General features: G+C 42.2%; 1 protein-coding gene across 1 annotated transcript in view; it reads left to right on the top strand.

Annotated features, from left to right (window-relative positions):
• Window positions 1-26,507, top strand: part of LOC138245756 (hepatitis A virus cellular receptor 1 homolog) — a 133,422-nt gene extending 106,915 nt beyond the window's left edge. Inside the window, exons 5-6 of the mRNA XM_069199637.1 lie at window positions 19,385-19,433; window positions 21,513-26,507. Of these exons, the coding sequence (XP_069055738.1) occupies window positions 19,385-19,433; window positions 21,513-21,606 (143 nt within the window). The 3' untranslated portion in view covers window positions 21,607-26,507. The remainder of the gene's footprint in view (window positions 1-19,384; window positions 19,434-21,512) is intronic.
• Window positions 26,508-26,961: the final 454 nt, after the last annotated feature.

The following is a 26,961-nucleotide window of genomic DNA, read 5'->3' as shown; positions in this document are numbered from 1 at the left end:
CTCACCCGTGCAACAATTCTGGAATTTTGTGCACTACTGGATCCTGCACTAACTCTGGGAAATCGTAATCAGCATGCCATCCCTACTGAAGTGCAGGCGCTCTCCACACACCATTTCCTGGATCCGGGCTCATTTCAAGTGACAGTGGGCATGGGTGCTGGAATTTCACAGCCAATGTTCAGCATGGTACTGACAAGATTTCTAAATGCATTTGTACGACACCTGCAGTCCTATGTGAGATTTCCCCAAAGTACTGACCTCCCTGCCATCAAGTCAGACTTCTATGCCTTTGCCAACATACCCCATGTGATAGGTGCCATCGATGGCACCCACATAGCTATCATCCCCCCAAGAGTCAGTGAACAGGTGTACAGAAACAGGAAGAACTTTCATTCCATGAACATCCATTTGGTATGTACTGCAGACAGTACATCTCAAATGTGAATGCCATGTTCCCAGGTTCAGTCCATGATTCCTTTGTGCTGAGGAACAGTAGTGTGCCACAGAAGATCGAACAACTCCAAGAGGACAGAGGGTGGATCATAGGTAAGTGTTTCTGTCAGTAACTGACACATAGCAGACAGCCAGGCTGTCTGACTAAGAGGCTTGACAATGACTACTCGTATTGCACCTTTTTGTAGGTGATTCTGGATATCCAAACTTGCGTTGGCTCCTGACACCAGTGAGGAATCCTGGGACGGATGCAGAGAGAAATTACAATGAGGCCCATGGACGTACTAGGAGGGTGATAGAGCGCACATTAGGTCTCCTGAAGGCTATATTTAGTTGTCTACATATCTCTGGGGGTTCCCTAGCCTATGGGCCTGAAAAGGTGTGTAGAATAGTGGTGGCCTGCTGCATGCTGCACAACGTGGCAGTGATAAATTCTATCCCTCTCTTGGAGGTGGAGGGTGCTGTATGTCCTGACCAGCTACCTCAGAGAGGTGAGGAGAGTGATGGTGATGATGAGGAAGGGGAAGATGTCAATTCCAGGACCCAACTGGTAAAACTCTACTTCCAATAACTATGTGGGACTACGGGCTGACATTGGGGTTTGTGACACATACTGTCAGTGTGGTTTGTCGTCTAGGGGGGTTTGATTCTTATATGTGAAACTGGGTCCAGGTCTGCATGGTACAGAATACAATTTAGTGCATTTAGTTTGGGGCCACCTTTAGGCACACAGGAGTCCTTTCATGCAACGCCTTGACAATAAAGTGGTTATCAGCCAGTTGCATCCATGCTTCACTTTGTTCACATTGTATGACAGAGGACGGTGTTGCAGGTGTGATATGTGTTTTATTGGTGGCAGGAAGTGAATAGTGCAATTTACAGTGATGGCAAGTGGACATGGTGGCAGCCTTGTTGGTAGTATTGATGGGTCCATTAATTCTTACATTAGTTCATATTGCTTCTTAGCACTGTGTGGTGGTTGATTGAGTGGGATGGTTGCAGTGCAGATTGTTGCTGAGTTACTTCTTGAAGGGGGCCTTGTTTTTTGCTGGGGTTCCAGTGCCATATTTTGGCCTGAGGGTACGTTTGGGCACCTGCTGTTGACCTTGAGAGGATGACTTGGTTGGCCCTTGGGTTTCCTCTGAGAGTAGTTCCTGGGATGTTTCTGATGATGGTGTAATTGTCAGGTCCGTGTCTGGTGCTGTAGTGGGGACCTCCTGTCCTGTGTAGGTTTCAGACTGGGTTTGTACCAGCTGCAGCAGTGCTCCTGCTATGGTGGCCATTGTGGCATTGTGCTGTTTCCACTGCCCCATGGCCTGTTGGTGGTGTTCCTGCTGCATCCTCTGACTGTACTCCAGGGTGGATACTATCTGTGCCAAACTGTCATGGATATGCTGATAGCCCCCCAATACCTCAGATATCACGTCCTGGGCTGCTACATCCATCCTGTGGCCTCCCCCCTGGCCCACTGAGGCACTAGCACTTGCCCTAGCCCCCTGTGCCTGTGTCCCCTGCACAGGTCTGGCGGTACCACTTGTACTGGGGCCCTCGCCTTCTTGCATGTTGGGAGTAGGAGACTGTGGCCTCTGTACCTGTGTTCCACCAGTCTGTGGCCTAGATACACTGGTGTGGGGACGCTTGCCCTGGGCTGCTGTTCTTGACTGGGTGGTAGGGGTGTCAGTGGTATCCTGGGTGGGGCTGCTGCATGGTGACAGTCCAGGACTGTGTGTGGGGCCTGCCTGCCCATCAGTGTTCAGGGATCCTTCACCAGTGTCCTGTGAGGTGCCTCTCTCTCCATGGGGGGCACTGGCACTCCTTGTCCCGTCCTTGAGGGTGGCATGGGTGGGTGTGCCTGTTGGGGGACATAGACATGTCTGTTACAAATGCATGAACGGTTGGGGTGCACAGGACTGGGCTATTTTGTGCTGGTGTAACTTTGAGTGGCCATCCAGGGTGTCTTTGTGAGGTTTACACTGCATTTTGCTTAGGGTGTGGGGTTGCATGGGGGGGGTAGTTCTATTGTGAATCCTTGCAGGGGTAGGTGGCTGTGCACAGGGGGAGGGATGTGGGCCTGTTAGTGGGTTTGTGGTCATGTGGGGGGGTGGATTCAGTGGCTGTTGCCTGGGTGGGGTATTGGTCCTGGTGGGAGTGTACCGCCGTGTTCATAATGACCGCCTTTATCTTGAAAAGCTTCCAAGTTTCTTCAGCTCTCCGCGTAGTCAAGACAGAAATGCCCTGTGCACCCACATTTACATTTGCAAACATAAATACGTGATATTTTCAAGCTCCCTATCTCGTTCTTGCTCATTTATATGCACAGGAACTCTTGTAACTCCTGATCTCAAAGTCGCCATAGGATCTTAATCATGTGTCACACCATTCTTAGATGACCCAATTATCTATCTACATTGGCTCCAAATCTTGAATTAGTTCCCTATCATATTTAAAATGTATTTTACCCTTATATTTTTTGCATATATACCTATTTTATGATTGCCTATATGCAGGGTCAGCTATATATCCATAGTACTATTGTATATACCCAGCGTGTGTTTAATATTTTATGGTTTACATTACATTATAAAACCCAGTCTCTGTGTAACATTTTTGGTTTAAGTCTTGTTTCATTCATAATGTTCGGTGCTCCGATGCCTCTGTGCCTTGTCAGCACGATATACAATGTAATACAAAATGTATGTAGGAGCTGCAGAGGCAGCCACTTCAATAAATAAAGGGTTAGTGACAACCAGAGACGTTTTAAGGCATGAGCAAAGTGGGCTCTAGCCCAAGACCCCAGCCTTTCAGGGGGCCCCTGATAAGCCAGCTCTCCTCTGCTGAGAGCCTTGCCCTGATGACCCTCAATACATTTTAAACCGATTGTTTTAAATACTATTTTCCTTTCAATTATTTTTAATGTGGGTAAGGTGTGAGTATATTATAGATATTTTGCAGAGAAATGTTGTGTTTATGTTCAATGTAACATCCAATAAAAAAGGTTCCTTTAGATGAAAACAGGACTTCACATATGAGAAATGGGAGCTTGTCACAGAGATTATTTTCAGTGATATTACTGAGCTGCTGCTGTGTTGCAATTAGGGCTCCCAGTTTTATGGCATTTATGTTTTTTAACATTTCCATCTGTATTTAACCATATTTATTTTATGACCATCTTATTAGTATTTATCCATATTTCTTTTATGGTCTGCAAATAAGTAAAGTCACAACTGGCACATTTCCACATTTATTTAACGGATAAACATGCACTCCTACTTCGATACCTGTTGTGTTTTAGCAAATTCAGCAGCCAAAAATAGCAAAACACTACATCATAGGTACATATTAGCATTTTACTACAAACATATTTTAACATATGCATGTATTTAAGATTTCTTAACCTGTTTTTTTAACTCCCCATGATGTTTATCTGCTCATCTGCTGTCTTGGAATTCACAACGCACAGCATGGAAAGTCACTCAGTAGAAGCACAAGTTTCTGTATTTTTCCACTTTTAAAAATAAATGCAGACAGGAAACACATTGTTTTCTGTCTGTATTTTTCTGTACAGAGCAGTAAAAATGGAAAACTGGGAGCCTTAGTTACAATATTGAAAACACACATCACTATCCCTGAATATTAGATGTAAAAGCATTTCAGGTTTAGTTGAGAGTACCTGTGCACCGCCAGTGAGCTGGCCGAAGAAAGCATGAGTAAGTTGCAATTGGATCATAAATTCAAAACTGTTCCTAACAGGGGCCCCCAAAATAAATTTGTCCCAGGGCCCCCAAAAACCTTAAGATGTCCCTGGTGACAACGTCGCCTTACCTCCATCTTCTGAATGCCTCTTCTCTCTAGGAATAGCCCAATCTAAGTTGCATGTCTGTCTCCCTTAATATTGTGCATTGTATTTCTGAAAATTGCCAACACCTCATTTCATTGCCCTCTGCTTCACTGAGCTATACTCATGCCCCCTAACAAACTATAATCTTCTCTAGTCCATTCATTAATTGCACCAACTGACAGACTGAAGCAAAGTCATGGAATGTGTTCATTGGGAGCGCAAGAATTATCAACATAACCACCAATAACCATCAATCACTGGGTTAACTACTAATTTTGGGTTCCAAAGTAACATGCTACTCACCATAAAGAACTTTAATGACTCGTCAGAAGTAGTGAGTGCCAGTTCTCTAATTAAATTATTAGAGGGTTGCTGTGCAGAAATGGAATTGGTCTTTGTAAGACCTAGTATGTCTTTGTAAGACTAAAGTCCTGATTTAGATGTTGCTGGTAACGGTCCTGCTGACAATTTTTCAACTGAAAACCCGCCCGCTGCTGTGACGGGCTGCCCACCTTATTTATATGTTGGAAGTCCCATAGACGAAAACCCACATTCAAACTGCCGTCTCCACCAAGAAACACCACCTGCGTCGATTGCAGGAGAGGGAAAAGTGGATGCCTGGAGACCCCAGCCACCCATGCAGATTTGGATGTGTCTTACTCCAAGAAAAAAGTGCTGGTCCGGCCTCCATGTCTGAGTTGGTGGATTGGTAGGTAGAAGGGGTGAAAACTCACCTTTGCTCCCGATTCCACCTCTATCTTTGACTGAACAAGACTGGACAACACCTGCTGTCTCTGCTGCCACTGACCCACTGAGAAAATATGACCTCCCCCTTCCAGTCGATGGCCTCAAAGGTAGGGATGCTGCATTGCCAGGGTACTTTGGGTGGGCACTGCACGGGAGGTCAGGACCATTGCAGGCATATACATGTCACAGTAATTTTTGTACATTACTGTGACATGCATATGTTGCGGACATGAATGGGTCTGACACTGATACACAACACATATCGCCCACATACACAACTGTCATTATGGTGCCAGTATTTATTAGCAAAAGAATGCTGGCACCACAATGACAGTACATTCACATCTGTCAACTATGACCATATGTGCAAACTGCCAGGGGACCCGTACCAGTCATCTTGTGCTGTGCGTTGCATGTGAGTCAGTATGTCTATGCGTATATGGGATGTGATTGGCTGGGTGAGGGGGAGGGAGCTGCTTTGTGTCTGTATGTGTGTCATTTGCATGTGAGAACAATGTGTTGTATATTGTGTTGCCTGCCGCGTGATTCATTCAGGTGAGTGTGGTCGTTGTGTGGCAGACGTTGTCATGATGTGTGCAGTTTTGCATGTGTGTGAGCGTGTTTGTGTAGCTGAGTATGTAGTTGTGTTGTTTGTTGTGGTTGTGTTGTATATGGGTACAGTGTTGATGGTGTGTGTATGCTGGTTCATGGATGTATGTAAATTTGTGTTTTTTGGCATGTACGGGTTGTGTTGGAATGGTAATGGGTTATAGTGTGAATGTGGTGTGTTGTGTAGTGTGGGGGTACATATATGGCTAAGATAAAGCATGTGTGTGTATCACTTAACACTATTCTATGGCCCCTGCCATTGTGCGAAGACCATTGGGTTCCACCTCCTTTTACCTCCATCTGTAATCTGTCGCCAGTCTTGCACAGCTATAGCAGGTAAATGTGTCGGGCGGAAGACCGCTGACTTGGCGGTCTTCTCCCGTCTGCAGCCAACGCAAGTTGGTGGTGCGACCGCCAAGATCTAAATCAGGCCCTAAATCCTAATGTCATTTAAGAAAGCCTTCAGAAGACAAAAGACAAGTCAATAACATAAAGGTTTATTCAGAATTAGGATCATTACAGAAGGCAAAAAGATTGTTAGCCAAATCATGAATTAGCTCAGATCAAAAGAGTCAAAGGCATTGGGGGTCATTATGAGTTTGGAGGACGGTTTTTGCCATCCACTGAATTTCGGACTGGGAGGTTTCCGCCACACGGGCTACCTTCCAGCCGGCCCCATTAAGAGTTTCCCGCCAGCCTAGCGGGAAATAGGCTACAGCACTGTCTGCAGCTCGTAATCGAGCTGGTGGCAATGCTGTAGCCCACAGGGTGCACCAGCACCCTCGCAATGTTCACTGTCTGCAAAGCAAAGCAGACAGTAAACATTGCGAGGGTGCTGGGCAGGGGAGGCCTGCACCTGTTATCCGCCAGCCTTTTCATGGCAGTGTTTCTACCATGAAAAGGCTAGTGGAGAACGAGGCCGTAATCCGTCTGGCAGATTAGGATTTCCACCACCTCTAGACCGCCGGGATCCAAGGTCCTGGCGGAGCTGGCGGTTCCCTGGTGGTCCGACTGGTTTTAATTTGCCGGTCGGACAGCCGCATTGGCGGCAGACCTGACCGCCACCGTGAGTGTGGGGGTCGTAAGACCGCCACACTCGTAACGAGGGCCATCTGCAGGTAGACAAACATAGAATCGGTCTCGGAAACAAGCAATCAGCCAGAACCAAATATAAAGTGAAATGACAGACTGACCAAATTCTGCTCTCTAAGCAAGTGTAAAATGTTTTAAGTTTAAATCAAATGACAGACCAGTGCACAGTCTGCACAGTTAGAAAGGTAGAAAAGCCCAAATATAGATTAATAGACAGACTGACAGAGTCATAGGCAGAAAAGCCACACACCTAACATAGTGTGAAATGACATATTAGGGTTGGATTACCAAAGATATATGTGATTTATCTATGACTGTTCACATAAGCAAGATACATCAAATAAGTTACATCTAGTAAACACCAACTTTGATGCATATTAATGTCCCTTACTTACATAGAAAATGAAGGAAATGTTAGTACTTTTATGTAATTTAACAAACAACAACCCTTTCAAAGAATGAATGCTTATCTCGCTCAAGCCTAGGCAAAGGCCCTTGAATATTACAACATACAGGAACATCCCGAACATGGCATTTCTATGAGGAGGCAAATACATACAACTACATTTTCTGAACAAACAGACACAGTGAATAGATCTTCTATTTCACTTATTTTTCTAAAATTGAAAAACACACAGAGACAGGCTTGTTCATGTGAAATAAAAGTGTGCATTTATTTTTGAATGGATGTCAATGGAAACTGGTTGTAGCCTTCCATGTCGACTTCGGCCAAGTTGTGCTAACTTAAACACATCTAAATTAAGCACAAATTTCTAATTATTAAAAAGACTAGTACATAAGCGCTAAATAAATCTGTTAGAAAAGGGGGTTCTAGTTGGCAGTCAGTTTACACTCTGTTCAAGTAGGGACCCTCACTCTACTTGGGGTAAGGGAGATACACCGCTCAGATAACCTTTGCTCACCCCCTTGGTAGCTTGGCATAAGCAGTCAGGCTTATCTCAGAGGTAATGTGTAAAGTATTTGCACAAACACATACAGTAACACAGGGAAAACACCACAAAAGGACTCCAGACAAGTTTAGAAAAATATCCAATATTTACCTAAATCAAACAAGAGCAAAACTACACATACAAATGCAAAGGTATGAATTTTTAAAGTAAAAAGAGTCTTACTCCATAGAAATCAATGGATGCGCTGTTCTAGGACAAAGTACCTGGTATGCGTCAAAAAATAAAGCCACACGGGTGAGTGTGCATCGGAAAAGCAAGCAATGCATTGATTCCTTACTTGCAAGTGAGGCCGTGCTTTGATTCTTTCTCCGCTGGGTAAGCGATGCACCGATTCTTTCCTCGCAGGGAGGGGATGCGTTGGTTTCTGGACACACAACTTCGGGTCCATGCGGTGATGTGGAAGATTTTGATGCCCAGAGATGATGTGTGGAAAATCCGAATGCACAGCAGATTTTACCAGCACTGCTTGGATCGATCAGCTGCGGTGCTGGGGCTGTGTCTATTGTTTGGCCGCTCAGCTCAGGTGCGTGGATTTTCACTCTGGTTCTGCCAGCTTCTCCTTGCAGGGGCCCAGGGACTGGAAGTGGCACCACTTGGCAAGTCAGGTGTCTCAGCCAGAGAGCCTTGGTATTGGCCGATGACGTTTTTGATGTCCCTGAGACTCCTTAACAGGAGGCGAGCTCAGTCTAAGCTGGTGGAGAATCTTCACAAGCAGGATATACAGCAAAGTCCAGCCTTTGTCCTCTCTAAGGCAGAAGCAGCAACTGCATGGCCAGCTGAGCAAAGCGCACACAGCAAAGGGGCAGTACTCCTTCTCACAGCTCTTCAGCTCTTCTCCTTGGCACAGGTTCCTCTTGATTCAGAAGTGTTCTAAAAGTCTAGGGTTTTGGTTCCACTTCTTATACTCATTTCTGCCTTTGAAGTAGGCAAACTTCTAAGGAAAGTCTTTATAGTGCACAAGACGCTGGCTCTTTCTTTCCCTGACCCAGCCACACTCAAGGGCTTGGAGACTGTATTGTGAGGGGACAGACACAGCCTTTTCAAGCGCAGGTGACAGCTCTTTCCTCCCACTATAGCCCAGGAAGACTCATTGGGATATGCTGGTCACACACCTTAGCTACCTTTGTGTCACTGTCTACAGTGAATTCACAAACAGCCCAACTGTCAGTCTGTCCCAGGCGTGGATTCAGCAGCCAAGCAGAGGCTCAGAATGGTTAAGCAAGAAAATGCCCACTTTCTAAAAGTGCCATTTTCAAACAGACATTGTAAAAAACAACTTTACCAAAAGCAGTATTTTTAAATTGTGAATTCAGAGACCGCAAACTCCAAATCTCTAACTGCTCCTAATGTGAAAGTGTACTTAAAAGATGTTTAAAGGCAATCCCGATGTTAACCTATTGGAGAGATAGGCCTTGCAAAAATGAAAAACAAATTTGGCAATATTTTACTATCAGGACATGTAAAACACATCAGTACATGTCCGACCTCTAAAATACACTGTACCGTGCCCATGGTGCTACCTAGGGCGTACCTTAGGGGTGACTTACATATAGTAAAAGGGAAGGTTTGGGCCTGGTAAGTGGGTACACTTGCCAGGTCAAATAGACAGTGCAAGACTGCACACATAGGCACTGCAATGGCAGGTCTGAGGCAGGTTTACAGGGCTATTCGTTTGGGTGGCACAATTAGTGCTGTAGGCCCACTAGTAGCATTTGACTTACAGGGTCTGGGCACCTCCAGTGCTCTTTACTAGGGACTTACTAATAAATAAAATAGGGCAACCATAGAGAAACCAATCACCAATACACTTTAGACAGAGAGCATATACTCTTTAGCACTGGTTAGCAGTGGTCAAGTGCACAGAGTCCTAAAGCCAACAAAAACAGGGCCGAAAAATAGGAGGAAGGAGGCAAAAAGTTTGTGGATGACCCTGCAAAAAGGGCCAGGTCCAACAAAACCCAATTTCAAAACAATCCAATACAGATGTGAGGACTGAGAGGTGGAATATAACTAGAAAGTAACAATGCTCTTTCTCAAATGGCTGTTCATTTTGTTAGAGAAGAGTGATTTTCTACTGGCCCACAAGAAAGAACCAATGGTCTGTGTTATCCCCTTTGAACCAGCAAAGCCTAAGTGTGAAATAACTGGCTCATGGTAAAGATACCAATACTTACAAATAGGTTTGCCATCTCCTTTCGTAACACTGCAGCCATCCCGAGCTCATGTATAACTGACTCCCCAACTGAACATCAACATTCCAGCATGACAGTTCCATATAAGAAACTACAAAGATGCTTTCATAAAGAAAAAGGAACATTCCAGATATACCACACTAAGCCATTTACAAAGGAGATCATGCAATATTTGGCCTGTATACTTTGTTAATTTGTCACCGTTCACACCTTTTCATGCCCCTAAACTATGGAATTTTCTTTCCTCTTGCAATCACACATCATGTTCTCACCTCTGCAAACCACTCAAACTATCTTAAAGAACAGTTTATTTAGTAGAACGACTCCCCTTGTCAGCTTCTATTGGACATTGTTCTCCCCTACCATTTCACCTTAAATGTACTGTTAGCATTCCAGTGTACTCAAATGCTTTAGTGACAACACTGTTATCCAGAAATGGACATCCTTCTCTGGCCTGGGTTAAGGTCCAAAGAAGTAGCACATAGGAGCTGTGTGCCTGGCTTTGTTGTTCACTATCACTTACTGCAGGAACTGGGTATTGTAGGGGATGGGCCTAACTGTGCAGAACATATACTGGGGCAGCAAAATAGAAGTGGCCCTCATTAGTGAATCAGATAGTTAATAAAGTGGCCTACTTTTACAAATTGGGGAAATTGTGAACGTGTAAAAAAGCACTATACAGGTGTTTTGCAAGGTACAGAAGATTGCATCAATTTGTTCTTTCTGTAGCCAATATGTGTGGTTATATCAGAGAACACAGCAGTAAAACCCAGCCCACTAGACCATAAAATAGGTCTACAAAAGCCAAAAAATGGTTCACTCAATGACCTGTCAGGCCAGCCCTCTGGTACTAACAGATTGCCCTATAGACCAGTGGAACCCTTGTAAAGAACACAGAAAAAGTCCCAAAGCCTGGATGGTAGTGGACTGAATGGATGAGAGACTATTGACCCATCCTGCTCAACAACTGCTATGAGGCAGCGGCACACAATTTTCTTAGAGGCACATACATGATTTGCTGCTTGAGAGAAACAATGATCAAGGGAACTGAGTCAGATCTCAAAGTATTTAAATATTTTGTAATTTTCCCTGCAGAATGGTTTGTGAAATGTATAGCTTTTTAGGAAACAATGCCATGCAAAAGGAATATTTTTGTCACATTAAAAAAAATCTTCATTGAAAATTCCAACCAAACCTCTCATAAATACGTTTTGCAGGTGAGTGTGAAACAGGAGTAACAAGTCAGTACCCCACCCATGAAATTGATGCATCTGAGGAAATATTATATATTTAAAGACCCTAGTTCACCATTGATTTGATTCTGATGCTGAGCTCCAGGGGTCTCATGGATGAGTAAACATGATCTATTACGATCACAATACTGGTCAGATGTAAACTCCTTGCTGATCTAATGGAACCCCAAGGCAGAGGACACTCCTGCCAGTGATGCTCATCACCGTATGGTAGGATGATTGGGTATGAGAGTCACCCTAATTGAAGGGCTGATGTACTATAGCACGGACAAGAAGATACCCTGGCAGTCTCAACTGTATGTATGAATGTATGGATGAATATGGTATTTGTATAGCTTGAACCTGCCCAAAAGGCAGAACTGTGGTACATCATGAAAGACAAGCATAGAGTCAGCGAGTGATAGGAGAGGTAGCGGGTCTGTGAATAGCTAATCGTTATGATGGATCACTGACACACTATTGGAGTCAACAATATTGTGTACCAAAAATATTGTGTCAAAAATATAATTTACAAAAATATTGTTTCTCTATCCTTATAATGGTACGTACAAAAATATCGGAAAAAATATTGTTTCACACAAATTGTTAAAAGACATACAAAAATATTGTTTCCTATATTTTAAAGTACTAAATCTTAAATATTGTAATATATACCATTAAAATAATGTTAATGAAATAAAACTAACTAATATTCAATACTATATATACATGTATATTTACAATATACACATTTTTGGTTCAATTATTAAAATGTACTAATATGAAAAGCACTATATATATGTATTATTATATGTATATATACATACAGTATATATTTTACATCAAGTTTATTTAAATGCATGGTTAATTAAAACCAATACATCATACATGCTCACACCAATTTCAAAATTATAACATATACAGTATAGATTCAATATAACTAACCAAGAGTTCTTCAATTCGTATTTCATAGCTATATATTATTATTAGTTGTCATTACTAACAAAAACCTCTTTGATATGAGTGAAAAAACGTTCTATTCACACCCACATAGGTATTTCAGTTGGGTGCATCATGTTCCCACTCCTCTCATCTTGTATTAAAACTCTTTGTGTGTTATAAGGTACCTTAAAAAATAAACGTTTTTACTATCATTCTACCTTAAACATTTTGAAATATTAAGTTATAAAGTTATTTAAAGTTAAGTTGGTACTCAGAAAGCAAAAATACTTCCATGGATTCTGAACGGGGGAAACTTAAACTGGATGATCTTCATCTTATACGCCAGCAAGCATGTATTATGTTTATAATGATTGATGGATATATGATAATTTTTTTGACTATCAAACGCATAAACTTTATAAATCTGGCGTTCAGGGTATAGTCAGAAGGTTTAAAACAAGCTATCACCGCTTCTCTACAGGACGTATTCCCCTCTGATTAAAGGCTGTTTTTAGTAGAGTCTTACTCTCATTTAGCAGACCATTACAGATAAAGGTGAGATGGGTAATGTCTTCGACTCCACACAGCCTACACTGGAAGATTGCTTCAGTGTGTTCCCATGGGGGTAGGTGAGCGCCTCCAGGAATAAGTCCAAAACGATGTTTGATAAAAAGATTCTTATTAGATTTTGACCACCCAGCCTCCAGATATGGCTGGCATTTCAAAATGTTGTACTCATTTATAACCATCCAGGAGTGCGACCTGGTTGCTAACAGGCTCTTATCCATAAGTACTGATCTTTTCTTTGTTATTTGGTTTAGGATTTTTTTAAAGGTGCAGTAGGAGAGATTTGAATCCCATAGTTCCTATGCCTCCACGTCTTCTAGGACCTGATCTAAATACTGTCTAGATTTGGTTGTAGGATTCGAGCTGATCTCCTTCCAGAGTGGCAGGCAGAGATGATTTTCCTTTGTTAATTGTAGGTGTTTCGATGTTTTAATGTAGCTGCATTTCCTAGCTATATTTTGGTTTAAGTACCCAAACTCCAGTCTAATTTGAGCTTGCAAAGCGTATCCTGGTAGATGGAATAGAGACCTAAATATTTTTCCAACTATTCCATTTAAAATAGCTGTGTCTTGTCCTCGCAGGGCTTCACTACCGTACCATATAGTCAAATTTAGTTTTGCTGCAATAACTTGTAAGAGGGGGCGATAGCTAGGGACATTTAGCAACGTTTTCAGAGTTCCAAATGCAAGCAGTAGAACATTCCCTTTGCAATGTAAATCCTATGTAAATCCTGCTTCTGAGGGAGAAAGGAACCCCTTTTATCAAATAGTACACCCAGGTATCTATAATGGTTGACTTGTTCTAATACTCCCCCTTGTGTGTACCATTTATCAACTGAAACATGAAACATAAAAAATATTACCAATTCAATTAAATAAAATTACATAAACAAATAATAAAAAAAAGACATTTACAAAAAATAATATGAAAAATTAGAAACAAATAAAATCTAAACAAATACTATAAAATTAAAATTAGGAACAAATATTAGTAAATATATGTAAACATTGTTAGAAAATCTACTTGAGTCTTGGAATGATACATACACTCTTCCCACTCCAGTTTATGTCACAGTAGATGGGTTAAATATATTATTCCCACTCCAAACAGTGCAACAGCAGGGAAAGCACTGGACTTTGGAGGGGGGCAAAATTACTATTCCCACTCCAATCTAAGCAACAGTAGAGAAAGCTTTGGACTTCGGAGGGGTTACATTTACCATTCCCACTCCAATTGTGCAACAGTAGGGAAAGCATTGGACTTCGGAGGGGTTAAATTTCCTATTCACACTCCAGTCTGTGCAACAGTAGAAGCGTTGGACTTCGGAGAGGTTAAATTTACTCTTCTCACTCCAATTTAAGCAATAGTAGGTAAACTACTTCACTTCAAACACATTGCATATTTGCATAACCGTGTTATTTTAGAAAAATATAAAACTCTTAATATAATCATTACTCAACATAATATATATTATAAATATGTATATATCTATTTTAAAAAAACAATGAACCAATTTAGAAAATTCATAAAAATTAAATATTTAATTTTCAATTTAAAAATAATGGTTATTCAACTATTACTTGATTAACTTGCCACCTTATGCCCCAACAAGCCTAGCAACCCACAATTAAAATATATAACTGTAACACAATTTACATAGTTGGTAATCAATTAAATAACCAATTAATAATTAATTGTTAATTAATAATTACATAATTAACTTTCCGGCCAACAACCCTACAAACCCAGAAGCCCACACCTACAATATAACTAATATATGTAATTATTACACAATGTACATGTTTATTAATCAATTAAATATATAGTTATACATTATTAATTATTCATTTTTAAACATTACTTAATTAACTTCCTACCCTATACCACTACAAACACAGCTACTAATACCTAAAATATAAGTAAATTAAATCAGTATTACATAATATACATAATTAATATCAATCATATACTTACCTAAAAATTAATGATTAATTAATAATTATTACTTAAATAACGTCATACCATTTCCCCCTTTAAACCCAACAACCTGCTAGAACACTACAGTTTACTATTGACTATTAAATTATCAATCACTTAAAATTCCAAACTATATTTAAAAAAAAAAAAATTATACAAAGAATAATAACACATAAAATTAATCTAAAAGCTAACACAATAAAATAATTAAAAAATGACATTCTTTACAACTTTATTATTAAAAACGATAATAACAGCAACTAGATGCTTAATAAGAATATTACTTATCAGAAAAAAACTGTATTCTTGAGAACAACATTTCTGCATCACGATAGTTTTATTTCACAATATGGTTTTTCCGATATTTCTGTCTCCCGATAGAAAAAAATCTGTATTTTGGCCAAATACCCATTAGGATCTAATGCTCTTTAAAGAGATGAGTCTAAGGCGGTCATTCCTACATTGGCGGGCGGTGGTCGCCCGCCGGCCAAGCGGGAACCGCCGAATGACCGCACCGCGGTCAAAAGACCGCAGCGGCCATTCTGGCTTTCCCGCTGGGCCGGCGGGCGACCGCCAGAAGGCCGCCCGCCGGCCCAGCGGGAAACCCCCTTCTACGAGGATGCCGGCTCTGAATGGAGCTGGCGGAGTCGAAGGGGTGCGACGGGTGCAGTGGCACCCGTCGCGATTTTCAGTGTCTGCTTTGCAGACACTGAAAATCTAAGTGGGGCCCTGTTAGGGGGCCCCTGCAGTGCCCATGCCAGTGGCATGGGCACTGCAGGGGCCCCACAACACCCGTTATCGCCATCCTGTTCCTGGCGGTGAAAACCGCCAGTAACAGGAAGGCGGTAAGGGGGTCGGAATCCCCGGATTCCCTGGGCCAGGGGTAAACCGGCGGGAAACCGCTGGTTGCCCTTTTCTGACCGCGGCTTTACCGCCGCGGTCAGAATGGCCAAGGAAGCACCGCCAGCCTGTTGGCGGTGCTTCCGTCATTTTAGCCCTGGCGGTCGCCGACCGCCAGGGTTAGAATGACCCCCTATATCTACTTCCTAAATTGAAGCATTATTGAAGTGTCCCTTATTGATACAGGAATCTTGGGCCAGATGTACAAAAGCATCCAGCGGCCGCAAAAGGCGAATTGGGCCGTTTGTGACCGCTAAATAGCCTTTTTGTATGTACCAACCCTATTTTGCAGGTCAGTAACCTATTACTGAATCGCAAAATAGGGTTTGTAAGTCACTATTAGAAAGGGGCGTGTGAAGGGCAGCCCTTCCTAATAGCGAGTCACAGGGTAATGTATGAGTTTTTTGCGACTGGAATGCAGTCGCAAAAGATTCATACTTTATCAACTTCATGGAGGAGATGGTAACCCATTCGCAAACGAAGGGGTCCCCGCGGTTCGCAAATTCGACCTGTCTCATAATAGTAATGAGGCAGGTCCCTTGCAACCCATTTGGGAATTGCAGACAGTGTGAAACATACTGTACATTGTAGTTTGTGATTTATTAACAGTGAATCGCAAACATTTGCTAATAGGGAATTGCAAGCCACTTTTGAGGTACATCTGGCCCTTAGTTCCAGATCCAGGGTGCATATATCTAAAGGCTTCTATAAAGAAAGTGGCCTTGTAAACTACGGGCTTCATTCACATATTTACTGTAAAATTTAATTCACTGTTTGCTTGAGGATGCAGTAAACATGGCATCAATGGGATTACCACCTGTGGAATTACTGCTGGTGAAAATACTGCCACCTTACTACAGCATGGTGGTGGCAATTTCACTACAGATAATTCAGCCAACATCTGCCGGGAACTGGCTTACTTTACCTCGATCCGTAAATCAGATCCTAGGTACAAACCCATCTCCACTGCTTTAATAGCGTGCGGCCAGCTGGATTCCCACATTTGTTCTTAAACTGATACTTGTTTGGAGCCGACCTTGATGTGTCAATGTGAAGTGTGCTAGACACTTGCAGTCACAATCGTTCTCATTCAGTGTGTGCTTTGTCTTGCAGAAAAGTGGCCGGCACGAGTGATGAAAGGGTCTTATTTTCAATTCAGTGTAATCTGGCCACAAATAGCTCTCCAGGATAATCACTAATTTCTGTAGTCCAGGTTGTGTACTAGCCAGGGCAGATCCAGAGGAGCATGCCTGGAACCTCACATTATGCAGCCCAACACAGACAGGATCACATAACGGCAAACAAAGACACACAGGGGGCCACCGACCACGGGAGCACCGCCAACAGGCTGGCGGTGCTCCCACGAGCATTCTGACCGCGGCGGTTCAGCCGCGGTCAGAAGCGGCAAGTCGGCGGGCTCCCGCCGACTTACCGCTGCTCGGGGGAATCCTTCATGGCGGCGGAGCGCGCTCCGCCGCCATGAGGATTCTGACAGCCCCTACCGCCATCCTGTTCATGGCGGGAAACCCGCCATGAACAGGATGGTGGTAGGGGGTGCCGCGGGGCCCCTGGGGGCCCCTGCCGTGCCCATGCCAATGGCATGGGCACGGCAGGGGCCCCCGTAAGAGGGCCCCGCAAAGTATTTCAGTGTCTGCCTTGCAGACACTGAAATACGCGACGGGTGCAACTGCACCCGTCGCACCCCTGCAACTACGCCGGCTCAATTCTGAGCCGGCGTCCTCGTTGCAGGGGCATTTCCTCTGGGCCGGCGGGCGCTCTTTTGGAGAGCGCCCGCCGGCCCAGAGGAAATGTCTGAATGGCCGCCGCGGTCTTTTGACCGCGGTGCGGTCATTTGGCGGCGGTACTATGGCGGACGGCCTCAGCCGTCCGCCATAGTCAGAATCACCCCCACAGTGTCAATTCACAAGTTTCAAAGAGATAAACGGAGATTTGAAAATATTTTGACTTTCTAAAGGTCCATTTGTAGGTAAGATATGTAGGGGCATATTTATAAGATTGTGAGACAGCGCAGGTCAGTGCAGCAAGTCTCCTTATTGTGCTGCATCACAGGGAGTGCACAATGGACGGGGCTACATATAAATCATTAGGAAACAGCACGAAAATAATCATAGAATACAAAGGCAGGTGGAGGTGTTGGGTTTACGTCCACAGCACCTAAGCGGACAACTCTTGTTTGTGACACAAGAGGATGTGTATAATAACAAATGTTTTGTTTTATAAGAGCCAATGATTAGATTTGTAATTCTGATTCTGTATGTTTTTTATTTTATTTGATAGGATACATGCACCTTATGGGCCCCGAAGAGGCCAGAATTAAATAGGCCAAAACGCGTTGACATCAACATACCAGGAGTGCTTATTATCTACTGATATGTGGACAGTGGTGGATTCTGCTATTCGTTCTACTGTGAAAACAACAGCAATAGACTGTGGCAATTGAGTTTAGGGTAATGGACTACTTGGCTAGACGGACTTGTATTGTTTGAAATAGAGTTGGAATAGGGCCGTCTAATAAGTAACACATAAGGGAGATGTACTGTATATAATGGTTTTATAGACTATAGGTGATGTTTAGGTAATTGTCCCAGAGGTGTTTCCAGAGTGGCAAGTAGTTAATGTTGCACAGAGGGTACATTGAAACAATAAAAGAAATTATATATAATAGGACAAAAACAATTATTGTTTCATTGGTCCAAATGATGTTTATTGATTGATCCCTCAAGAGTCAATTTTGTATTTTATGATTTGCATCACAGGGAAAGGACAGAGATGCGCCTTATGTAAAAGAATACAGCACATTCCTGCCTCTGTCCTTGCATGTAGTGCCTGTGTTGCAAGGAGAATTGTCTTTGTGCAGGAAGGGGCACCTTCCTGCTTAAAAACAATCCCCTGAGGCATCTTCCTCTTTCTATGTGTGCTGCAGAATGCCTCACACATAGATATTTCTCCTTGTTTTGCCTCCCCTGGAATGGTGTAGCATTTTGGCACATTCACACATCTGCCACTTCTGGTAAATTTGAGAAATGCATCAAAATCCATGTTTTTTGGGGGGAACACCCGTGGAACACCTCCCTGGGCTGAGTAACACAACATAGCTATTTGCGCTGTGTTATATTACTCCAGATTAATGTAGCCACTCAGGGTCACGCAAGATGGCCTTGAGTGGCTTTATAAATCACATTTTGGGCTTGCATCACACACGCCCCAGGTTGCGTGTTGCAACAGAGACGCAACCCGAGTTATAAATATGCCCCATGGATCTTTGCATATTCTATAGGAATGTTGGCTTATGTTTGTCTATGTGTGGAATTTATCCAATAATAATTATTTTGATAGCACACAATGCACAATTAATTGTTACTTAATAAAAATAACTAAAGATTCAGTTAAAACCTGAAAAGTTTCCAGGTTGTACCCTGTAGGTTACGCAGAGTTCTTTGAAGAAGGTAGATAACTCTGTGAACTATTTTAATTGAATTGAAACTTGTGACAGGAGCAAGTGATTCAGATCGCAGCTAGCCAGACAAACATCATGAAGGACCAGTGACACACTGCCTCTAAACAAACATAGAGGTTTTATTCAGGAGCTGTCCCGCATTTAGAATGTATGTGCACTCGCAGGGCTGTCTGTCGTCAAAGACAAAAGTGTACTCACTGTGCTGTTCTCAGGTCAAGGATCTAAGTACCTTGGCAAAGGCGCTTGTAGCTGAGATGTCCTTTGCCTGGGATGAAGGAGCTGTTCCACAGCTGTGCCTAGGAAAAGTTAACTATGAAGTTATGTGTCTCTTTCACATTAACTTGTTTCATGGAGTTTCAACTTTATTTTCCTGTTTTGTTTATTAGGATTTTACATCAGAAGACTGAAGACAAATAAAAATCCAACATGCATCAGGTAATGCAAATCTCTGTGGGAATTCAACTTTTCTAGATCAACCCAAGATAGACTCCACCCTGACTGTAAGCAAGGCATTGGGAGCGTATTGTGAACCATATTTGAATGTGCAAATATTGGTGTGTGCACAACCGTGTTTCTAGAATGTATACATCTAATCATCAGTCTTGACCCATACCCCGTGCTAATTATTACATTAGTCTTCAGTTCTTGCTCATTTAATGAAGTTGATCCTCACCACAAATATGGCAAATCATATTTTTCACTAATTTTTTAAGGAATCTTTCTTTCAATCAGGTAAAGTCATGAATGTTAGACAGCTCAGGAACATTCCTAAAGTAAAGGAGCAATTCATGTGTGTGATTCTAATTAAATGTTATCCCGACCGGAAGCATTCATAACTCTACTTGATTGAGAAGCAGTGCTTTAAATCACTGCAAACAAGTTTTTTTTTGTTAACTTGCATATGTGCGCTAATCGGAACAAACTGCCAGGGCACAATCTGATGAACTAGCATATACATTAGAGAAATGTCTCTGCACTAGAAGAGAGGGAGGTACACATAAGTATTATGGGCCGTATTTATACTTTTTTTAGCGCCGCATTTGCGCCGCTTTTTGACGCAAAACGGCGCAAACCTACAAAATACAATGGTATTTTACAAGTTTGCGCCGTTTTTGCGTCAAAAAACGACGCAAATGCGTCGCAAAAAAAGAATAAATACGGGCCTATATGTTTCCTGTTTCCTAAAGAGTAGCCCGTGGTTACGTCCCAACCACTGATGTATTTTATAGTATTTTATTGTGTACTGTTTTTATAGCGCAAAACGTTGACATGAATTAGTCTTAGGCGCTTTGATTGATTACGTGGATGAAAGTAAAATAGGCAGATCGGAGAGGAGTAGAGCAGCGGGATTCTGGCATTTGTTTTTAAACTCCGAGTGTTCTTAGAGAATATATCACAAATGGGATACTCGGGCATTCCATTATGTGGAGCCTGCTACTCTCAATGAGCGTCCTCCAGTCTGTGCGCGAGGCATGCCATCCGATCTACCCCTTGTGCTTCACATCAAAGTGGTGCACATTTTGTGAGACGGGCAGTTATTTGTTTAAGTGGCTGTTGTTGACTATCTCCAACGTTTACTGTGCAGTTCGTAAAACTGTCACTTCTCGAGATTCAAACAGTGATTTGATGCTTAAGTGTGACTCGTGTATTGAATTACTAAAATGTATAATTTGGAGCTGCGGATTTTCTCCGGTTAAATAAACTTTTAAAAGCGCCACACTTCGGCATGACAATTACGAATTGAATGCACACGTGCACTGTTGTACACATGACACGCGAAAACAGCCAACTCAGCGGCTAAGAACAGCAATTTTAAAAAGTTTATGTGCGCAAAATATACCAGAGTTTTCCAACACAGGCTTACTGTGCGCACTATGGTAACATGGAGCTTTAGGTCAGAGGTCAAGGTAACTGCTGCACTGTGCACAGTCTCCAGACCTCTTGCTGGATCCGGGCAAGGGCGGTAATGAAAGCTTTGGTAAATATTGGGTCAAGAGAGCTAATTTATTTAATCACATGAGTGGGTTTATTGATTATTTGATTGCTATCAAAGAGTTTTAATTGATGAGACAGCCAGCTTGAGGCCCTCTGTAGAACTTGCCCAGAAGCCAAAGTCCCCCTGAGAGGATCACATTGTCAACATTCAAAACCCAGGATCAGGTATGTTTTTCAGGAATAGTGGCTTTACAGCTGACGTCAGAGTAGGAGTTAATTTGTTAAAGCATCTCAAGATCAGAGGACCTCTGGGGTGACTTCTACTTTAACTGGAACAAGTCCATTCATTCTTGGAATGAAAAATCCGGAGATGTGCAGAAGGTCGAGCAACAACCTTTATAAAGCTATAAATGCACTGAGGACCAGATTTTAGTCCAAGGCTTGCTCCACAGGCAGCAATGAGGTTGAAAGAGATAGAGGTTACACCATGTTCAGCACATTATAAGATAGGGTACATTCCGGCCAAAGGTTTTCAGAAGGTATGAGAGTCTTATATTTTCTTTATGAATCTTTCCACAGCTCCCTGCCAATGAGAGGCTTTGAGCCTGGAGGCTTAGTAGCTACCAAGGATGTCCAAAGCTACGCAGAGGACAATTTTTACATCATGGAGTAACTCAACTCACTGCATTGATTTGCACACTGGAGGGAAACATCCAATGGTCTTAGAAATTGCTGGAAGCGGCTGGGTGCAGGACTCGGACATTAGCCATCTGCCTGGGATTTTGTGGCATTTTAAAACTTCAATAGTTGACTTCTTATGGAAAAGGATAAAACAAGAAAGACACTTTCTGCACTCCACCACGATGGATCAATCCAGGGACCAATCCACAGCACAGGGAGATATGTAAGGCTTTATCCTGAACAACCAGATTATGTGGTAAAAACAGAACGAGGCAACAGCATTTAATTTCCATTGAAGGCCACGCTGTACCATGATACAAGCATATGAGCATGGGAAAGATGTCCCTAGAGTATTAGGAAGGGGTCAGGATAAAAAACATCCGAACATATTGAGACGGGGTGGGGGAAACAATCAGCAACAGTATGAACCAAGGAACATGGCATAATAACATTCCAACAATATGAGCCAGGGAAAAGGACTAAATTACATCATTGAGAATGAGAAGCACTCAGACTTGTCAGAAGATTTTGTGAGGCCCAAGTCACCAAAGTGATGTGTGTCCCTTCTCTGGTTTTAAGGTGATATCTAGTGGTGAATGACTCCATATGTGTTATTGAGACTATGGGCCCGATTATGAGTATCGCAAACAAGAACACCCATCCGGCAAGCTCCAGACATGGTTTTCGCCATCATTCTGGCGACATCCCTGCTGGCCCCATTAGGACTTTCCCACTGGGCTGAGGGGTGGAAACCAAGGCTTCCACCCCTCAGCCCAGTGGGAAAGTGGCAGCAGCCTTGTGCCTGGCTTGTAATAGACCCGTCGGCAATGTTGCCACACCAGGGGGCACCAGCACCCTCAGAATGTGCACTGCCTGCACAGCAGTGGGTCCCCTGCACTGCCCATGCCCTGGACAGTGCAGGTAGCCCCCTGCACCTATTCTCCACCAGCCAAGAAAGGGCTGGCAGAGAACAAGGTTGTAATCAGCAGGGAGGCACTGAGTTCAGCGCCGCCCTGGCTGATTACAATCTGCACCGCCCTCATCCCGTCGGGACCTAGGACCCTGGTGGAGACAGTGGTAGGTTAGCGGGTCTGCCCACCAACCTTGTAATGTATCGATCAGACTGCCACAACTGCGGCGGTCCGACAGCCACCAAGGCATTGGCAGTCCTCGGACCGCCAATATCATAATCTGGCCCTATATCACAAAGCAAGGTAAGTCTGCTTTTGTGTTATATAAATAGATTGAAGTAGCAACACAGGGAGCAGCCTCTAAGATATAAAGACCTAGCTGCTCCCTCCACATAAGGACCCTGGAAGTAATACAGTGCTGTTATCCTTTGTACTTGGAGCTCACCAAGATAATGTCAGTGATGCGATGTCAAGCCATGTGCATTTATTCGTAACCGATTATAGCAAGTGAGCCATAGGACGTCAGTGCACTTTTCCAAGCTGGGATTTATAGTGCTTGTGATCGTGTTATGTTTTTATCAGTGGTCTGAAGTGGCCTCCTGATTTTGCAAGTGCTATACAAAAACAACAATAAAGTAGATTTTTATCATAAATGGAAATGTGAAAAGAACATTTAAAGGCTATCGTACCTATTGTAAATCACTTGCCAACTGCTAGAAGAAATTAGAAATGAAACAGAATGACAAAATTGTAAAGCAAAAAATAGTTAAGCTTGGTTGAATCATTTAAAAAGAGCTGCTGAATAAGCAAAGTAAATGTTTGAAATTTGATAGCTGTGATGGAGTAGGAGATGGTTGCAATTGCAGTCTGATTCAGGTCTCCGACCTCCTACACAGCCTTAGTTTGGCTAAGTTCCCGTTTAACTCTTTCAGAGTTTCTGCAGTTGTCTGGCAACACATCCGTCGTCCTTCCCCTGTGCTCACTGTACACGAGGGCGTCTCTGCTTCCCAGCTCAGGCTCTGTGGTAGGCTAAACAAAGAGAAGGTAGTCTACTGCCGTTCAAAAATGCACCAGGGTTTTGTGTCCATTCACTCTCCCTGCAGTACAGCCACGTACCGAAGTGGAATCATGGTATGCAAGAACGTAACTAAGCTTTACCATTAGGGTGAATGCTCTTTCCATGGTATTGACACGGTATTCCTCAGTGCTGATTGAAGTGACGGCAGCTGGGTTGACGCCATTCTTTTTCAATAGAACATAGTTATCCATAGGGGTGGCATGACTCTCCTGCTTCTGGTCTAAAATAAACTTGGAAAATGACATTTCTAACCCATTTTACTTTTCCCCACAATCCCTTCATCTCATATAATGTAGCACGGGGTGGGGGGGGGGAGTAGAAGTATTTTTTAACCGTGCCTCTGCTGTAGTTTTATTTTTTCTATTTGAAGGGAGCCTACATTTTTCAAATATATATAGGATAAAGTACCCCCTTGCCGCACATTATGTATACTGGAAGTCACCACGGTGTTTTGGGACCATACAGCCGAGCTCCTTTATAAGGTCATGAAACACTGAGGTGACTTGCAGTATTCTTAAAATGCTCAGCAGAGGGCAATGTTTACCTTATAACACCGGGTCGGGTCACATCACCACCCTTTCCCCAAACCACTTAGCTGCTTGGTGTGTTGCTGTTTTGTAGGAAAGAGGTAGCCTGGATGCAGGAATGAAGTCTATACGAGGAACCTGGTATGAAACCACGCAGTTATAAAATGGTATTAGGAACAGCTTAATGTCAGTCAGATTGAAAAAATGCTGAGGCTCAGAATGGGTAGAAAAACCCATCGGGGTTCTAATGTTTCTGTAATTACCTGTAGTGTGCAAAAATAAGCACGTTTTTGTAAATATCTCTTTTCTGCTTATCCATGTTTTACAAAAATACATATGAAGGGCCAGTTTTCAGGGCCAGTTTTCATTGACCTGTTTAAAATGCAGATGTGATAATGCCAAGTGACCTGCTTGTTTGTCCCTTGAATGCTGGAATAAGGCATTATAAGGCACTACTCAGTATCTGCAGTTTTCAGATCGTTTAGAGAGCATAGATAAAAATCAATTAGTTACTTTTCAATAACTAGTTTACTTACCTCTTAACTATACTCGCCCTTTCGAAGGATTAAAATACCAGGAGTGAGACAGCCTAGTAAACTGCTTACATAAAATTATAAATAAGACTGACAGAAAGTTTTCAACTGACAAAATGACAGACATTAACAAAACAACTGTAGGAAGGAAAACATTTTCGAAAAAAGTGGTGTATATTTATTTATTCAATAAAAAACAAAGGGTAAAGCACAGCTATAGTTATGAAAACGTAATTATTTATATACAAAAGCAACCTAAACTACACAAACCTTAGAAATGGGAAAGTTACAGTTATAACTTATAGTTATAATTTATGCCATTGCGGAAACGTTCTATAAGTGGCACACTTCCGTGCAGTGTTGCCAACTTATTAGTCACACTACATTAACTATGCTTACGCCTCCCAATGATCTGCTTATAACCTTTGATATTAGTTCACTTGTAGCATGTTAAATGATGGCATTCATAAAAATAAATAAAAAACTCATGACGTCTCTAATTAAATCATTTATGAGTACACTGTGTATGGTAGAGGGCAGAGTTTATAGTTTATAGAGAGTTGGCAACACTATGTTTGGAGGTGCACCATTTACAGGATGTTTTGGCTGTGGCATAAATTAGAACTGTAAATTATATCTATAATTGTAGAATTTCTAAGGTTTGTGTAGTTTAAGTTGATTTTGTATAGAAATAATATATTAAGTTTTCCTAGGTATAACTAAGATTTAACTTTAGTTTTTTTTTCATTGAATTTGTATGCTTTTTAAAGTAGTTTTTAACCATATAATATTCTTTATTATGATATTATTACATTTTTTTTAGCACCGCAGTTCTTTTGTGGTACCATGTAAAGTTGTAAAATGCTATTTACATCAGATGTAGGATTTCATGGTTAGTTATGTATTTTAATGGTTTAATTGTTAATATTGAGACTATAGGTTGTGTTTGTGAACTCTACCGGTACCGCAATAGTAATGAGATAACTACAGCGTTACTTTCGCTTTTTTGTGGCAGCATTTGATTGGCTTAGAACTCTGTCCATTGTAGGAAACATGAAGTATACACCCCTTTTCCTAATTTCAATTTAGATCTTCAAAGGGGAAGGTTGTGGTCTCTCCAAAAGGGAAAATGTTCTTTTCAAATGCTAGCTTTGAGTTTTTGCAGTACTGCAAGGCTCACCAAGAACAGCCTTTTCTGCTGGAACAGGACGTAGAAAAGGTGGAGAGTAGGATGCAAGAGGAGGAACAGGAGGTTGAGAGGAGGAATAAACTCAATGCCAAACTGGGAACCTGCAAACTTTGCAAAAAGGTAATTTCCCAGGGGAACATCAAACAGTACTCATTTGGTATGAGAAGAATGAGGAAACAACTGTAGCCAATCCATTCAACCAGGTTTGCATGGGCCGAAAGAAGGCATCAGAAGGAGTTGGAAAGTCCAAAGCAGGAAGCATCTTCAGGACCACCACCTGCTGCATATGTCCCTCCAGCACCCCCTTCAACATCTTCAACTGCACCACCACCTCCAACCAGCTGTCCATGCATCAATCCCTACTCCTGGTATTGCAGTGCCAGTAGATCTCTTGGGACAGAATAGACAAATTGTACAGCAATATGAAAATACTGACACATACTGTCTCCTGTGCCATACCATGATTGTTGCAGGAGAGAGATATCTCACCATACATGAAGGAGCGTGTCATAGTGTCTTTAAAAAACAATCTTATTTTTCTCCTGGGTTGTCCTCCTGTTTTCTGTTAAGACTTTTTTGATTGGTTGGTCATGTTGACCTTTAAAAAAAAGAAAAATTCTAGAGAAAATGATTAAATAAAAGATGAAAATATTCATCCTTTTCAGAACTAAACATATAGATAAAAAATAAAGAGCCTATATGAATATTAACCATTTTGTTTCAGATATCAGAAATAAAGATCGTAATTACTATTGAGATAAAAGGTAAGTGAAAGGTAGGTTAAATATGTGCCTTTTTGGTGACTTCATACTAGATGGTAAGTTTATAATCAACTACAAAAGTAATATCTGATTGTATATAGAGTGAAGTACACTGTTATAGAGTGCAGTGCCAATGAGTGGAACAGAGTGTCATGGAGTCAAGTGTTGTAGAGTGGAGTAGAGTGTCATGGAGTGCAGTGTAGTGGAGTGGAGTGACATGTGTAGAGATGGAGGTGATGAGGAATAATTTTCAAACTCTCTGTAATATCTTTGAGAAAGACATACAGCTGTGTTACATTTTAATAGTCAGCAGAGTCTCTATGGATGTTGGTATTATTTAGTGTTATT

Source organism: Pleurodeles waltl, chromosome 7 (assembly GCF_031143425.1).
Source record: "Pleurodeles waltl isolate 20211129_DDA chromosome 7, aPleWal1.hap1.20221129, whole genome shotgun sequence".
NCBI lineage: Eukaryota > Metazoa > Chordata > Amphibia > Caudata > Salamandridae > Pleurodeles > Pleurodeles waltl.
The sequence above is the reverse complement of the archived record's forward strand: the minus strand, read 5'-3'. Positions and strand labels throughout refer to the sequence as shown.